The sequence below is a fragment of the Odontesthes bonariensis genome, chromosome 10 (assembly GCF_027942865.1).
Source record: "Odontesthes bonariensis isolate fOdoBon6 chromosome 10, fOdoBon6.hap1, whole genome shotgun sequence".
In the NCBI taxonomy this organism is placed as follows: domain Eukaryota; kingdom Metazoa; phylum Chordata; class Actinopteri; order Atheriniformes; family Atherinopsidae; genus Odontesthes; species Odontesthes bonariensis.
Window position 1 is genome coordinate 11046079 of NC_134515.1, and position 17974 is coordinate 11064052.

The 17974-nt window shown below is 42.4% G+C and overlaps 1 protein-coding gene across 2 annotated transcripts in view; it reads right to left on the minus strand.

The window, feature by feature from the left end:
- Positions 1-17974, minus strand: part of slc35h1 (solute carrier family 35 member H1) — an 81686-nt gene that overhangs the window by 29108 nt on the left and 34604 nt on the right. For both annotated transcript variants that reach the window (XM_075476236.1, XM_075476234.1), the window contains 17 exons: positions 16488-16685; positions 15754-15921; positions 14325-14444; positions 14076-14240; positions 13133-13291; positions 11406-11578; positions 11030-11159; positions 9388-9533; positions 8709-8838; positions 8284-8423; positions 5417-5543; positions 5190-5329; positions 4975-5107; positions 2988-3133; positions 2619-2748; positions 1738-1854; positions 775-921 (listed from right to left, as the gene is read on the minus strand). In XM_075476236.1, coding sequence (XP_075332351.1) covers positions 775-921; positions 1738-1854; positions 2619-2748; positions 2988-3133; positions 4975-5107; positions 5190-5329; positions 5417-5543; positions 8284-8423; positions 8709-8838; positions 9388-9533; positions 11030-11159; positions 11406-11578; positions 13133-13291; positions 14076-14240; positions 14325-14444; positions 15754-15921; positions 16488-16685 — 2469 coding nt within the window. The remainder of the gene's footprint in view (positions 1-774; positions 922-1737; positions 1855-2618; positions 2749-2987; positions 3134-4974; positions 5108-5189; positions 5330-5416; positions 5544-8283; positions 8424-8708; positions 8839-9387; positions 9534-11029; positions 11160-11405; positions 11579-13132; positions 13292-14075; positions 14241-14324; positions 14445-15753; positions 15922-16487; positions 16686-17974) is intronic.

Here is a 17974-nt window from a genome sequence, read left to right on the forward strand (position 1 = left end):
TGATCGATGGACACCCATTCTCTACTTTATGATTTTGCCCTGAGGTTCATTACAGGTGATGCTTGTGGCTAACATTATCGTATTTTATACAGTAGAGTTGGGTGGTCCTCTGTTCAAGAAAGGCATGAACTCATTGGTACCTCTTTATAAATAAAACCCTTATTGGTAAATTGTTTCCTAAATTGTCTTTTTTTCCCCCATTTATCTCGGTACCTAACTTATTGCACTTACTCTAGCACTAGTTATGCTCTTAGCGGTTTGGTTTTGGAAGGAAATGCTCTTATGATTTCTTGTGACCTGAAATTCTTTCTCCTACTGATGTTGAACACACTTATTGTAAGTCGCTTTGGATAAAAGCATCTGCAAAATGACCGTAATGTAATGGTAAATTACAAGTTGTTTCCTTTCAGATTTGCTTCAACATATGGATGGATTTTACGGAACTTGCTCCACAGATCAGGCTGTTACTTAAACGTTCCACATGACGGATCTGATCTCGGAAAAAATACTTTATTCTTTGTGCAAAATACAGCAATCCCTTCAAATCACCACAGTTATACCTTTTGGACATTTGAGAAATTAGATTTCAAACCCCTCAACTAAAACCTGTAATTGTCTAATGCACTTTCTCTACTTTTATTCACTTGATTGTACATTTGGTTTATTTGCTTGTTTTATTTTACCTTTGAACGTGTCTCAAGCATAGACAAAGGTTGCACGTTGTACAAATTTATCCACGGAAAACAATTCCTGTCATTCAGGATCACACCAAACCTGTTGGATGGAGAATGGAGACAGCGGCGCCCTCCGCCGAGCCGAGTAGTGAGTGCACGCTGATGCGATACAGAGTCTCGGGTTCCAGATCAGTGAAGCAGTGACTGCTGCTGGACTCATCGACCGCTTCCTGCTTTGTTTGCTTGTCTATATAATAACACACACACAGAAGCCACATAGATAAACACCAACAGTTAAATCAACTGCAGTCAGTGTGGTTTCAATCTCAGACAATTTAAAGGGATAGTTCGCCTCTTTTGACATGAAGCTGTATGACATCCCATATTAGCAACATCATTTATGAACATTTTCTTACCCCCTGCTGCGTCCTGTGAGCCGAGTTCCAGCCTCGTTTTGGCATTGATGAAGGTAGTCCGGCTAGTTGGCTGGGGCCACAAAAATAAAGCGTTTTGCTTCTCAAAACAATATGCGTTCAAAAGAGTAATACATTTGCATCACAAAATCGTTCTCCAGGAAAAAGTCAGACCTCACGATCGCTTGGCTCTATTTTCTCTGCCTATCACTGCCTACCGCGCCTGTTATGGTGTTTGCTGCTCGGAAGCAGGGGACTGCTAGGTCTGCACTTCGGTCTGCACTTCGGTCTGCACTTCGGTCTGCACGGTCTACACAGCACGCAGTGATACGAAGGGAGAGAAAATAGGGCCAAGCGATCGTGAGGTCTGACTTTTTCCTGGAGAACGATTTTGTGATGCAAATGTATTACTCTTTTGAACGCATATTGTTTTGAGAAGCAAAACGCTTTATTTTTGTGGCCCCAGCCAACTAGCTGGACTACTTTAGTCAGCGCCAAAACGAGGCTGGAACTCGGCTCACAGGACGCAGCAGGGGGTAAGAAAATGTTCATAAATGATATTACTAATATGGGATGTCATACAGCGTCATGTCAAAAGAGGCGAACTATCCCTTTAAGTGTAAACTTCTGGAGACGTTACAACGGATTACCTTTGACAGACTGGATGACAATTTGATATCCATCAACAGCAGACACCGGCCTCCAGGACACACAAATACTCGAGTGGTCTGACCTGACCACGCTTACGCTGCTCACCCGCAAACTGGCTGCAGACACAGATGAACAAAAGGTATTTAAACACAAAGCTGAATACTCACATGAATGAATTAGCCATGTGCGACACAAGAGCTTGAATATTGTCCTTTACTTGCAGTTGCTTTGAATAAAATCTTCTGCTGAATGACTTAATGTAAGTAACTAAATTAGATGGATTCTTACTTAGGCTGTTTTTTTCCTTTGGACAGACAAGCCTTGTGTTACAGGGAAATTAATTCGTTGTCTCCAAACAGTCAGTATACACCCAAACATATGACCGAAATGTAGAGCACAGCACACTTACGCCTGTTGTGACAATGGCTGCTTCTATCTCTATCTCTATCTCTATCTCTGGTAATTCAATTATCCTTCTAACATCACTTCAGTCTCTGCTCCACATTGAACCAAGTAACCTTCCTATAAGATCCTACAGGCATGAAGTTTCATCGTATTTGTGTTTTTGTATAATCAAATCAAATCAAAATCAAATTTATTTGTATAGCACATTTCATGTACAAAACAATTCAAAGTGCTTTACTTAAAATAAAAGCATTGCAGCAGGGAGTGGAAGAAGCATTAAAAATACATAAAAGAATATAAAGAGAAACAAATAAAATAATTTTAATGAATTTAAAAGCAAGCTACAGTCAAGATAAGTTCAAAGATATCGTGCAGATTTCATGCATAGACACATGAGAAAAGAAATGTTTTTAACCTGGATTTAAAAATGTCTCCATTTGGTGAAAGTTTAATCTCCGGTGAGTCTTTGACTCACCAGTTTTGCCTTGTGTTGAACCGCTGCCTCCCTCTCTGTTGCGATACTCTGCAGTGACCAAGATGCTGTAACGTGTATCTGGCTGTAGTGACTCAAGCAGCACCTGCTTATTAGCACCTGGGACCAACACCTGTAAACACCAACCCAGTCTTTTAAGGCTCTCATCACAAATGGGGATAATTTGAAGCCGTTGGATTCATCTGAGACACTCAACGACACCATGATTTCTGTCTCGCAGGAGGAGGAACAAAGCAGCTAAATGTAAGTAATTAAAGTTAAATAACACAGCACTCTCACAAAGTGCTTCACAATGGATACAATAAGAGAATTAAAAGCAATAAGATGTTATGGTTACAGTCCCCCACTCACAGTGCCGTCCTGAGTCTCAGCTCCAGTCAGTGCCGTATAAATCACACGGTACTGGAGGACATGAGCATTGGGAGGCACCCAGCTGACCAATAAGCTGACCGCAGTTTCCTCGGAAATGGCCACAGCAGAAGGACCTCCGCCAGACACTGCAACACCACAGAAGAAGAGATGAGCATTCTCAATGCACACAAGATCTGCTTTGTTCCACGAAAGGAAATCCTCTCTGCACAAAGGCAGAACAAATAAAGCAAACTAGACAGTTCAGGACTTTAAAAGTGCTCCTTACACAATAAACACAGGAAGAGATCACATGTTCAAGCAGAGAAATAAGACGTAAACATGGGATAAAATGGAGAACAAACATAAAATAAAAAAACAGACTAAATCTGGTGCTCGACAGCGGATACTTTGTGGCAGTGAGTGATACATGCGAGGACAAAGCTGGTGAACGCACAGCTGTCTGATTGGATAGCGTAGTGGTAAGATTGCTGCCCTTCATGTGGGTGAGCAAAGTTTGAATCCTGACCTCCCCCCTGCATGAAAGGTACTACCTCCAGTTTGGGTCCTTAGGCAAGACCCCCTTACCCTACCTGGGATATGACGTGCTCATTTCTGGCTTTCTGCTGTGTAAAGTAATCTATTACATCCTTAAATATCAGATGACAGGCCTCATTCTTATTTCCCTCCTTTATAAATGACTTCTGAGACCTTCTTTTGTTTTCGTTTGCCACTTTCTGTCAGTTTCTGCCGTGCTGTCTGCTGTGGGAGTGTTGCTGTGTGGTACTACACACCAATACAGTTCCATTAGTTTTATATATGGTATCTATGTCTGTGACGGGTGCAGAAATCCTTGCAAAATCTTTGGTTTCCTCCAAAGATTTTAGGGTGCGTGCAAGATGCGTTCATTGTTAACATTGCCACAGGAAAGAGCTGTGCTTATTAGGGCTGGGCAACGATTAAACTTTTTAATCTAATTAATCACATGATTTCCCTGATTAATCACGATTAATCGCATTTGTACGCAAAATCTGAAAACGAATTCAAAAGTAGTGTATAGCTTTTAGCATTTAGTTTTATTTTAAATGTGCTGCCATATGAATGAAAGTGCCATAACATTTGTTGTGCAAACACACTTTTAACATCAGCATCTTTCTGTAGTTTTTATGTAGAAGCCTCGCTCCACTGTCTGTTTCCTTGAATGACTTGCTGCTATCAGTTGTGTGTTTTGCCTTTAAGTGATATTTTAGACTGGAACTACTACGCTGAGAAGACAATTCAACTTGGCAGTGTTTACAGATGACTTTGGTTCTGTCGACTCCACCGTCTGGAAGAACTTTAAAATGAAAATGGCCGAGTAAAAGTTCCGTACCCTTCTCCATGTTTGATGGATCCGCCGATTACTTTGTTTTCCGGTTCCGCAGCAGACAGCAACAGACTTTTACAAAATAAAAGCCTGTGAACAACAGACTTTTACAATAATAAAATAAATAATAAAACAGGGGTGGTCCGTGGCGTAATGGGTTGAGCAGGTGCCCCTTGTACAAGAGGCTATAGTCCTCACTGCAGCTGGTTCGAGTCCCGCATCGGACGGCCCTGTGCTGCGTGTCGTTCCCCCTCTCTCTGCCCCCTGCTTCCTGTCTCTCTGAACTTTCCTATCCATTAAAGGCACAAAAGCCCTCAAATTTTTTTAATTAAAAAAAATAAATAAATAAATGTTAAAAAATAAAAACATGCGTTAATGCACAATTTTTTTTTATACTTGATGCGTTAACGCGATTATTACGAGTTAACTCTCCCAGCCCTAGTGCTTATATTAGTCAGTTAAACAGAAAACGTGAATGCCTCTCATGAACGAGTTCATTTTGATGTCCTCATGCACTGCTGACAATAATCCAGACAAGGCAGGACACTAAATCCCGTCCTGGTGCTGCTAATAGCATTTTATTAATTAGCATGTGTAGTGTAAATAAACCTGCATCATACTCACAGGTGCTATAGCGAATAGCCACAGCTTCACTCTGAGCTCCGTCTCCATAAAGTGCAGACAGAGATATTTGGTATTCTTTATCGTCTTCTATCCCCTCCAGAATTGCCCCTTCACCGTCTCCATTGACTCTCAGCTAAAGACACACAAAAATGGCAACTTTTTACACACATTTTCTAATAATCAGCCCTCAAAAATATCAAATGACCCCTTCCCACCTGTCTCAGGTCTCCTCCACTTAAAGAAATCCACTTTATGAGGTAAGATACGACATCATCAGCTGCAGCCTCCCAGCGCACGGTGATGTCACTGTCTGAGAAATTAGTGACCCTTAGGTCGGATGGGGAGGGCACCTTCACTAGGAGAGATATAATGTAGAGATAATTAATGTAGAGAGAAACAGTTCTGATGCATCTAAGTCTTTAAGCCTCTCTGTGTGTCTTACATGTGGTGACGTTGCTGGTGAGTGCTGCAGACAGTCCTTGTGGGTATTGAGACTGAACTGAAACCAGGTATCTGGACAGAGATGAGAGGTTCTGCACCAGCACTGAGTTCAGCCCCGTCACCTCCACCTGAACAGATTGCACGAAGCATAAAATGATGTGACATTCAGTATGTCGCTGGTGAAATTACACGTTCCCTGTAAAACCTTCAGATTTAAAAAGTCGTCATGCAAAATATTTAGAGTTAGAACAAAGCACGTTTTACCTTTTCTCTTAATGTGGGCGACAATTTTACTGGCAAAATTAGACACAACCTCTTTGTCTTTCCTTATAAGGTTACTTATGTTGTTAGTGTCGTTGTTTTAGTGTAAATCTAGCTCTTTATATTGCCAGGTTGTGAACTGTAGTCTTCTTTACCTCCGTTTCATAGTCGGCTTTCTTCTGTGTGAAGTGTCTTTGTGTTGTCTTGTTTCCATATTTCTAGGTATCCTTATCCCCTGTATTATTTTGTGAGAGGGCTTGTTCCTTTGTAATCATATGCAGTTCTACTTCTTGTCTTTTCTATGCACCTGGCCATGTGGTCTGGTGAAATGATCCATTCTGCTTTGGAACCTTCCTCACTGAGCGAAATGTTAAAGAAGTGTCTAAGTGACGGCCGTGGTAAGAGCTGCTCAAATTCTCCTAATGCAAAATAAAAGAAGCTCCAAAGCTTTGTTTGAGATCTCCTGCATCGTAGGTTACACTGGACCATCCTTTACGAGAGAAAGGAGATAATTTATTTCATTTTTCAGTCACAAACGCTGATACAAAAGTAATGTTATATCATCTATGTTATCTCTAATATGCTTGTAATGGTGTCACCCCGTGCCTTTTCATAAGTATGTTGCACACAGTTTGAAAACTTTGCTAAAATGATTACATCTTTACCACGTGGCTAGCTTATTGAAATACATAGCTTATGTTGATTTAAGCAGCTAAATCATTTTAGCTGACCCTCTAGTGCAGAGATACTCATTGTGCGGCTCCTCAAGCTTTAATTGGTGGCTCGCACTCGCATAGTAGCTTATAACAATATGGTAACAATAACAATACATTTTTTCAAATAACACACAGCGAATGCTGCACAGTATTAAGTATTTTTATTAAGTTTGCATTTTTGTAGTATTAAGTATTTTTATTAAGTATTAATTAAGGCTTAATGGTGTTTCCAAAAGGGGGCTCTGTTAAACCTGGCAACACAGCCCGCTTGAGATGCACGAGATGCAGGCACAATGGATCGGTTTTTGAATTAAAAAAGGGCAAAAACCAGCACAGAAACCAAACGAAAATCAGCATGAAGACGCTAGAGAGGGGACGAGCAGGGAAACGTCGGGTGTACCGCGAGATGTAGGCACAATGGTTCGGTTTTTAATTAAAAAAGGGCAAAAACCAGCACAAAAACCATGCCCATCTTGAATGTCTCAGTATGATTACAACAACAAACTACAAACACAACATGAAGAAAGTCGAGGACATGCAGCCAGCTTCCGCTCATCCCAGTATTAAGGTAAATGTGGTCTTAATTGAAAATGTATTGGCTGTGTTGTTTCTTTTTTGTGGGATGTTTTATATGTAGAAATGCACATTTGCAAAAGGGGACTTTAGTATGTTGTGGTAAAAGTGGCTCTTCCCTTGATTTTGCTCTGCCAATGTGGCTCTTGTGAAAAAAATAGTGAGTATCTCTGCTCTAGTGTATGTTGTAAATGGCCAAATCCAGGTGGAAGAAACATAACAATGGCACAGAGTACTTTAAAGACATTTATTTGAATGTTTGGATTCGATGCATGTGTTGTTTTGTTGCCTCACCTGCACACAGTTTCCTGGTCTGATATTTTAACCAGAGCAAGGAGTGTCCCAATGCTCTTATAGAGCAAGGAGCACGGGATGTACCAAGAGTAAGACACTACATAGGGGTGTTCCTCGTGTTGTTGCAAGAATACTCCTGGAAGATTTAGAAATGTAGGACATCTGACGGTTTTAGTGGTGATTTTCTATTAATGCAAATGTTAATGTTAATAATTAATGTTGGTTTATCTCGTAGGAGGAGCTTCCAGCACAAATCCTGGAGTAGAAGCTCCTATGAGGCGAGCAGCACCATTTTGGACTAACTGGAGACGTGAGAGGGAGGACTGGCTGACTCCAAGATAAAGTGCATTGCAGTAATCCAGCCGAGATGTGATGAAGGCGTGGATTACTCTTTCAAAGTGCATATATGTGCGAGGAAAGACTTCACCTTTGCCAGCTGCGTAAGATAATAAAAGCTGCACTTCCCTACTGCACCAATTTGCTAGTCCAATTTAAAATCACTGTCCATCTTAAAATCCCTTTGTAGTTGTCGTCAGCAGACAAGCTGTGATGGATCATTGTCGTTTTTAGAAAGCCCGGAAAGAAGAAAATTACAGTAATCAATTTTAACATGTTGAAAGCATTGACCAGTGTCTCTGCACGAGCTCCAGAGAGGAGCAGTCGCACTCTGGCAATATTCTTCAGATAAAATCAGGAGACACAGAAATATAAAGCTGTGTGTAATCTGCATAACTATGAATGTTTATGCCGGGTCTGCTGGTGACATCCCCAAGGGGCAAAGATTAAAAAGACACGAACCTAAAATTAAACTTTGGGGAATAAGTCAGTTTATTTCTTTTAGATGCTCTGTGCCAATAAAAAAATTCTCTATCCGTAAGATAGGACCTGAAACAATTCAGGAGGGCACCAGCTCGGTGGCGAAGTCTAATAAAAAGGATGGTGCGGCTCACAGTATCAAAGGCAGCACAACTACAAAGAACTTAACATAAATAGTATATGTGTCCAGGGTTTTCAGTTTGGGTACCTGCTTGATGTCGCTGCCGTGGTTTGTGCTGTAGGTGATTCTGTGGCCGGGGACATCCACGGCGCCGGGCACCCAGCTCACCCTCAGCATACTGTGGGTGACCGTCGGGAACTGAACACTCACCGGTGCTGGAAGAGGGACTAAAGGGGAAGAAAGTTAATAAAAGGTGAGAAGTAGAAAGAAATTAAATCAAATTTTACAGTACGGAAATAACTGATTTCATAATGCCAATTAAATGTCAGAGTGGTAGATCTATCGTTCAAGAGGGAAGATGAATCTGTCTGACCAGCAGAACTTTAAGAGAAGGAACAAAGCAGGGAGTGAAAGGTGTAAATTGGATGGAAAGAAGAAAAGGACAGCAGAAAAAACAAAGGTCAAAGACAAAGGGGCAGCACACAGGAAAAGTGAAAGTGGGAAAAAATTACATGTGGTAGCAAGAGAAGTGACAGGATCACTTGGCTCTTCGTCATAGAGGGCATAAAGTGTGACAGAGTAGTCCGTTGCCGGCAGTAACCCTGCCAGCTCCACCACAGTCTGATCTGCACCGAATTTCTCCTGCAGACACAGAAACAAAGCACAGATGTGGAATCTGAGGTTTGATTACGGCTATTTGGTTATAATTAGGGCTGGGCGAGTTAACTCGTTATTATCGCGTTAACTCGTTAGTTATTTAACGCCGATGAATATCTTATTGCGCATTAACGCAGGTTTTATTTATTTATTTAAAAAAGAAAATTATTTTATAAATTTTATTTTAAATAATTTTTTATAAAAAGGCTTTTGCAGCTGCAGCGAGGACTATAGCCTCTAGTACATGGGGCGCCTGCTCAACCCACTACGCCACAAACCACCCCTGTTTTATGCTAAAACTAAATGCTAAAAGCTATACACTACTTTTGAATTAATTTTTGGATTTTGCGTACAAATGCGATTAATCGTGATTAATCAGGGAAATCATGTGATTAATTAGATTAAAGATTTTAATCGTTGCCCAGCCCTGGTTTTAAATGGTCATGCTGTCTGTGTTTCTGTACGCAGAGGCAGGGCCTCGGAACAAAACCTGGCCTCGACCAGGAGCAGTCCTGTCCCGTGAGCAGGTCTCACCTCCTTGGCGTCATCAGGCTCTCCGTGGCTGAGAGCCGAGTAAAGGATCATGTACTGAGAGGCACCAGGAGCTGCACTCCAGCTCACTCGCAGCGCGCTGTAAGAGGAAGGAGTCGCCTCCAAGCTGCTCGGCATGGCCAGTGGTACTAAAGGAGGGGGAAATAGTGGTAGGACGAGAGAAAATAAGCATCAGATGCAGTTCGTTGTACATACACTTGTTACATTGAGCAGAATTATGTACAATATTGTGCAAAAGTCTTTATCCACCAGTCCTTTCTTAGTATTTTGCTTCCAAGGAGTCAGACGTTCTTGCAATGTTTTTAATTGATTAACAGTTCTCCAGCTTTCCGAAAGTCTTACAAAGTTTTTCTTTGGACATTTTCTGCTTTTTCAGTCATTTTCAGTCCTTGTACCCGAGCATTTACAGAGGAATGTGTTTTTTTCTTCGTTAAAGTGATACTCCGGAGTAGATTCAACCTGGGGTCATTTGAACCGTGATATCCAGCCAAGTAGCCCACCCGCAGTTTTTTCGATATTGGCTGAACATCAGCTGAGTTACTGAGTTATCCCGAATAGCTTCGTACAAGGGTTAATGGATCCTGGTCCGTATCTCCAAAATTACCACACTAAAATCACATGCCATGACACCAAACTTCTACAGTACTACAAATATGGTCTGTACTCACAAAACGATGCATTTGGAAGTTTGAAAATAGTCCAGGAGTTTATTATTATCAACACAAGCCTAATAGCTTCTCTGCTGCTAAAGCTGCGTCGACGTCACTTCAGAGAGCTGGGAGCTTCAAAGTAAGATGAGGGTTGATCTACTACTGTAGACAACAAAGTATATGCTATATTCTACATGTTTTTTTTATGAATTTTTATGTTGTAGAGTTGTGAAGTTATTTTATCAATGGAGAAACTGAGCAGCCTTGCTTTGTTGTCTACAGTAGTAGATCAACCTTCATCTTATTTTGAAGCTCCCAGCTCTCTGAAGTGACGTCGACGCAGCTTTAGCAGCAGAAAAGCTATCAGGCTTGTGTTGATAATAATAAATTCCTGGACTATTTTCAAACTTCCAAATGCATCGTTTGGTGAGTACAGACCATATTTGTACTCCTGTAGAAGTTTGGTGTCATGGCATGTGATTTTAGTGTGGTAATTTTGGAGATACTGCCAGGATCCATTAACCCTTGTACGAAGCTATTCGGGATAACTCTGTAACTCAGCTGATGTTCAGCCAATATCGAAAAAACTGCGGGTGGGCTACTTGGCTGGATATCACGGTTCAAATGACCCCAGGTTGAATCTACTCCGGAGTATCACTTTAAGCCACTTAACTCTGACCTATGAATCATTCCAGCAGAAAAAAGACTCCCAACTCAAGGGATGATCCAGTGTTGTGTCCACACATAACAGACAACTTAGCAAAGAAGCCATTTTTTAATTGGATCTTTAAGCCCTCTGAAGCCTGATAAAATGTGACTTCTTCACAATAATTTATAAGTGTAAAACAATGCGTCTCATTGATTCAGCCAGACTTGTACAGCATTATGTTTGTGGGGATGACAAAACACGAAACAATAAATATGGATTAACAAACAAACAAAAAGAAAATATTTATCAGTGATTTAATGCTTACAAGTGGTGACAGTTCCTCTGAGCGCCAGGCCAACGTTGTCTGCATACACAGGGAAGATGGAGACGTGGTATAGCGTCTGAGACGAGAGGCCGTCAAGCACCACAGTGGACTCAGAGCCGGGCACCACCACCTGCACAAGCATGACTAATAATCAGACACAGGCATACATAATACTCCTGCACTTATATATAATAAAACATATTGCCGTCATTACACTTTTTTTTAAATCTATCAAGTCTTTTTCTGGTAGAACCACAAAATATCATTCTTTTTTGCATAAAGTTTGATGAAGGAAACTGCTGCCAAATAAGCCAAATATGACGGACTGCATTGCGGCTAAAGCTGTCGGTGCAGGTGAAGCGAGACTACATCCAACCTCGTGGGGACTCTGACCCTCAGCACTGTGGTACACCACCCGGTACTGCTGGACTGGCTTAGCAGGATTGATCCAGTGCAGCTTCACATCTCTGGATCCAAGGTTAGAAAACCGGAGATCAGTAGGGCTTGGGTAGGAGAGGGCTGGGTCTGCTGTGGGCCCAGGCTCCATTCCTGGAAGCAACACATCAGCCCTTAGATCATTTGAAAGCCGAGTGCTTTGGTGTCATTAGTTTGTACGTACAGTGATTATGAAAATGAAATGATGCACTCCATCTATTCTACAGTTTTATGTGTCAGGGCATAATAATGATAATTTTAAAAAAAAGCTGGTCCTTGCCAAGTCTTGAAATATGTTAATAAATTAGGAGAATTCAACCTCAAATGAACAGCAACACATGACATATCACACTGTGTAACTTGAAGTAATGGTTTCCTGTGTGACGTTATCAGCCTCTCTCATGGTTAAAGGAGGAATCTCGGCCCACTCTTCTCTCCAGCGCTGCTTCAGCTCATTGAGGTTTGCAGCTCTGGTTTCTGCACAGCTCTCTGAAGGTCCCACCACAGCATCTCAGTCAGGCTGAGGTCTGGACTCTGACTGGACCGTTGCAACACCTTGATTCTTCTCTTTTTCACACATTCTGCTGTAGATCTGCTGCTGTGTTTGGGATCTTTGTCCTGTTGATGAGCCAGTTTCAGCCCAGCTTTAGATGTCAGACAGACGGCCTCACATCTGACTCTAGAACACTTTGGTATCCAGAGGAGTTCAAGGTGGACTCAGTGACTGCGAGGTGCCCAGGTCCTGTGGCTGCAGAACCAGCCCAGATCATCAGCCCTCCACCACCGTGCTTGACAGCTGGTGTGAGGTGTTTGTGCTGATATGCTGTGTTTGGTTTCCTCCAAACGTGCTGCTGTGCATTATGAGCAAACATCTCCACTTTGGTCTGGTCTGTCCAAAGGAAATTGTTCCAGAAGTCTTGTGGTTTGTTCAGACGCAGCTTTGCAAACCTAAGCTGTGCTGCCATGTTCTTTTTAGAGAGAAGAGGCTTTCTCCTGCAGCCCTTCCACACAAGCCATACCTGTTCAGTCTGTTTCTAACTGTGCTGTCATGAACTTTAACCTTTAACATGCTAACTGAGACCTGCAGAGTCTGAGATGGAGCTCTTAGGTCTTTTTTGAGCTTGCGCGGTCTGACCTTGGGGTGAAATTCCGGAAACGTCCACTCTTTTGATCATTATTAACAATCTTGAATAAATAACCTTGCCCACCACAGAGTGATGCAGTGAAGAATAGTTTGAAAACAACCCTTCCCAGATTGATGGGCAGCAACAGTTGCTTCTCTAAGATCATTCTCTTTCCTCCTTTGTATTTTGTAAACACACACCTGAGTGCTCCAGACCAGAAAACGGCCAAAAACGCCTGGTTTTATTCATCTATTCACATGCTGATGATCAATTAATGAAGTGATGAGCCATACCTGGCTGGTAGTTGCCCTCAATATTAATAGGAGCAGTAAGTGTGTGCTTAGTTTTTAACAAAACTTTGCTAGTTTTGGCTTAGTTGTCAGAAGTAAATAATGACACAGTGCAAAATCACATTTGTTGCTGTTCATCTGATGTTATATTTACTATATTTGAAAACTGGTAGGGACCAGATGATGTTTTTATTGTGTCCTGTTTTATCAATCTTCAGAATTGTGCTTTTTCCACATGGCTGTGGGTGGATTACGTTTTGTGATGCCACGGTCTTCTATTCTACCACACAGGATGTGGACCAGTCGTGCCACCAGTTTGCTGAGCAGAGGAAAGTCATTCACGTTGTAGACGTTCAGATCCACCGGCTCTGATGCCACCTGTCTTAACTCGGCTTCATCTGCGTTCTTCACCCCTGAACAACACAAAGTTGAAAAATAGATAAACCTCTTTCGTATTAAAATTATTCATATATATATTAGGGCGAGTTAACTCGTTATCATTGCGTTAACTCTTCAATTATTTAACGCCGATAAATATTTTATCGCACATTAGCGCAGGTTTGATTATTTATTTTATTTTGTAAAAGTCTGTTGCTGTCTGCTGCGGAACCGGAAAAGAAAGTAATCGGCGGATCCACCAAACATGGAGAAGGGTACGGAACTTTTACTCGGCCATTTTCATTTTAAAGTTCTTCCAGACGGCGGAGTCGACAGAACCAAAGTCATCTGTAAACACAGCCAAGTTGAATTGTCTTCTCACTGTAGTAGTTCCAGTCTAAAATATCACTTAAAGGCAAAACACACAACTGATAGCAGCAAGTCATTCAAGGAAACAGACAGTGGAGCGAGGCTTCTACATAAAAACTACATAAAGATGCTGATGTTAAAAGTGTGTTTGCACAACAAATGTCATGGCACTTTCTTTCATATGGCAGCACATTTAAAATAAAACTAAATGCTAAAAGCTATACACTACTTTTGAATTCATTTTTGGATTTTGTGTACAAATGCGATTAATCGTGATTAATCAGGGAAATCATGTGATTAATTAGATTAAAGATTTTAACTGTTGCCCAGCCCTAATATATATCCATAAGAATGAGAACTTAAAAATAGCGATAAAATGTGACGGGAACACGAGTGTCTCACAAAACTCCTGACAGGGAAACATTCATCTCTTCTACCTTTCAGTCTCACCTACGGCGATGATTTCCACGCCTGCGTTCTTCAGCCGGTTTGCCGCAGCAATGGCATCATCCTGAGATTTCCCGTCAGTCAACAACACCAAGAAAAACGGCGTGTCCGATCTCGCGCCTACCTCGGCCCTCATGTTCTCCTCCATGACGTGGAGCAGTGCCTGTCCTGGGAGACCGCCGGCTGCTTATGTGCCGACAGAAAACAGTGCACTTGCAGTACTGAAGGTGCAAAAATGTTTAGTGTTTGTACCTGTAAAGGTGTTTCCTCCTTTATATCTGAAATTTCTCACTGCCTCCAAAAGCTGCTCTTTAGTGGTGAAGCTGTTGAGCTGCCACTCTGTACGGGGGTCTCCACTGTACTGGGTCAAACCTGGAACAAAAACACCTCATTAGAGATGTGATGCTTAGCATCTTACTTTTTTGCATTTTTTGGTTCTTTTATGCAACAGATCTAATTAAAAGCAAGACTGTGGTAGCTGTGAACTTTTTAGGGGGCACACTAGTAATTAGTTTATAAATCCATCCATCCATTATCTTCCGCTTGTCCGGGGATCGGGTCGCGGGGGCAGCAGCTTGAGCAGAGAAACCCTGTCCCCGGCCACTTCCTCCAGCTCTTCTGGGGGGACCCCGAAGCGTTCCCAGGCCAGCCGAGAAACATAGTCTCTCCAACGTGTCCTGGGTCTTCCCCGGGGCCTCCTCCCAGTGGGACGGGCCCGGAACACCTCACCGGGGAGGCGTCCAGGAGGCATCCTAACCAGATGCCCGAGCCACCTCATCTGACTCCTCTCGATGCGGAGGAGCAGCGGTTCTACTCCGAGCCCCTCCCGGATGACCGAGCTTCTCACCCTATCTCTAAGGGAGAGCCCAGACACCCTGCGGAGGAAACTCATTTCGGCCGCTTGTATTCGCGATCTCGTTCTTTCGGTCACTACCCACAGCTCGTGACCATAGGTGAGGGTAGGAACACAGACTGACCGGTAAATCGAGAGCTTCGCCTTCTGGCTCAGCTCCTTCTTCACCACAACGGGCCGGTGCAGAGCCCACATCACTGCAGACGCCGCACCGATCCGCCTGTCAATCTCCTGCTCCATTCGTCCCTCACTCGTGAACAAGACCCCGAGATACTTGAACTCCTCCACTTGGGGAAGGATCTCATTCCCGACCCGGAGAGGGCATTCCACCCTTTTCTGGCCGAGGACCATAGTTTATAAAACCACATTATAATAATGAGAAAATGAAGACTGAAAGCCTTGGGACCAGAGTCCAAGTCCAGAGCAAGTGTCCCTGCTCAGGTCCATGCCCCTGCCACCATGGACCCTGGCCAGGTCAAAGGCAAACCAGTGACAAGGTCTGCAGACGACATCCACCCAAGCCCTGTTGCTGTCCCTGCACGAGTCTCTGAAGCTGAAGGTTTCTGTCCTTGGCTCTGCAGACGGCTCCCAGGACTTGAAAAGAGCCCAGGAGGACCCGCCTCACCTCCAAGTCTCTTACAAGTTACAAAGTTGCTGAAGTTGATTATTTCCCTAATCTTTTCCCCATTAATAAAGTTCATACTGAGGCAGTCAGCAGCTTGCTTTGCCTGTGGGCCTTAAACAGTCTATCCCTCTGTAACATGCAACGGGAATGATGATGTGGAAGGAACAGAGGAATCGTGAGATCCCAAGAACTCTGGTCCTCACCGATCTGAATGTGATTGGGACCAATGTGGAAAGGTGTAACCAGCCCTTCCAAGAAGTCTCTGACCCGCCTGAAGTTGGTTCGTCCAATGCTCCATGAGCCATCCACCAACAGCATGATGTCCGCAGCTGCATCGCTGTCGCACTGGTACGGCTTCCTTGGAGACGAGCCTTAAAATAAAGACACAGGATGAGAATAATCTGAAAACTGAGTTCGAAGAGCACTGGAGTTCATCTCTTTTTTTATCTCTTGTCTGTACACTTTTATGGTTTTCAATCAAGAAACAGATGAGCGCGTATTTAGGAAGGGAAACATGTAGGTGTGTAAATACCATGTGAACATGTATTGACATGGTGCATTCATGAACGGAACTGAGTTTCCATGCATGTGAGGCTCTGTGTACCCCCTTAGATTATAAAGGAGAGAGGACACATGTGCCCTCCAGCTGAAGAAGATGGCCTGTCATTACCCATTACAGGTCTCTCCCTCATGTAAACACTGTCATCACATCTCAAACCAACACTTACTGCTCTGAACCCTTTTTCAGCTTGGCAGTGGAGCCGAACGTGCCTTTAAACTTAACCGAACTCGCTTAACTTAACTTCCTGCTTCAAAGGGATTTTTCCTTATCACCCTTGTTGTGTTTTGGTTCATTTAAATAACTGATATCATCATAAACAGTAGTTTAAGTCTGAGATTACAGCATGTTTTTGGAACACCGGGGAGCAGAGGTTACCTGTGACTGGCCGTGTGGGGAAGGGCGTCTTCCGGGGTTTGTACTCAGTAACTTTGCCCTGCTTCGTCCCCTGCTCCTCCTTATTCTCCACTGTGGAACGATGTCGGCCTTTTTCTTTCTTCCTCTTCTTCTTCTCTTTGGTAGTTTTCTCTGGGGCCTCATCAGTGACTTCAGAAGGGGTTTCTGTAGTTGAGGGCTCTGGAGGCCAGAGGTAATGGCAAGCACACATGGGTGGGGTTACATTGAGATAAGCAAAACGTGACAGAAAAGTATAAAAGGGAAAGTTAGAGAAATTCTGATAATGAAGAGATATAGACTGTCCTTGTTTGGCAAACATGGCATCAACAGTTTCTAAAACCCAGTGCCTTGCTTATAACCCATCTCGTTCATGTTTTCATCCCCGACTTACTGAGTTCTCAAGGTTGTCTGCATCTACATTAACGTTTTTGGGGTATTATTGTGGAATAAGATGCCTGATCCAGGTAGCAGAGTACTAATGTTCTTATAGAGATGACTGCATCAGCCGCTCTAATTTGAGCCAGACAGGAAAGTTTCTATATATCTATACACTTCTGCTCCCTCCATCCCTCACCCAGGATGGTTGAATATGATACCTAGCTATCTGAGCATTTAGGAATATTCTGAATAGCGAAACTATCTTGAATCAGCAGTGAATTCCTGGTTGTCTTGCTAATGGTTCACGTGACAGAGGCAGTGTAAGTCGTGGATTCTGCCCCTGCTTTAAATGCTGATCCTACTTAACGTAGTATGACGCTCAGCTCAGCGATAATTGAAAATAAAAAGTTTGCATGAGAAAATTACTCATCTAAGAGCCAGAGCAAATAAAATCTAAAAAAGATTGTATTGTGATAATGTGTTTTATATGTGACAAGTGCTTTTGTTAGTCCCGAGTCTATTCCCTGCCGCTGGATTCCAAAATTTCCTCAAATGAATAAAGTATCTATCTATCTATCTATCTATCTATCTATCTATCTATCCATCCATCCATCCATCCCAGTTGTTGTTGTTTTTCTAAATTTTATTTGTTGATTTTCTCCTATAAACTGAGCTAAATTATAGTAAAAAAAAAATCTATTTTTGCTGATGAGATTTGAGAGATTTCATGCTGTATAACAAAGTGAATATTGATGATTTCCCCCCTTTTATAGTTCAGATGTTTGTGTGATGATTCCAAACAGATATGACCAATCAACTCCTAATTAATCCGTCTTAGACAAACTCCTGACAAACAACTTTCGTCTGTGTGGGGAGATTCAAAACTTTCTTCTTTTAAAATCATTTCTTCCGTGAAAAAAAAAAAAAAAAAAAAAAAAATGTAAAAGTCTTTAGTTGTGGTTTCTGTTAAGATTATTTCTTATAATTCTTTAAACCAACTTTGCCTGTGACAATGGATCATAGTACTCTCACATTCCTTTCCAGGTTCCATAAGGACGTGGCTCCTGTTCCTCACATAGAACTAAATTAGC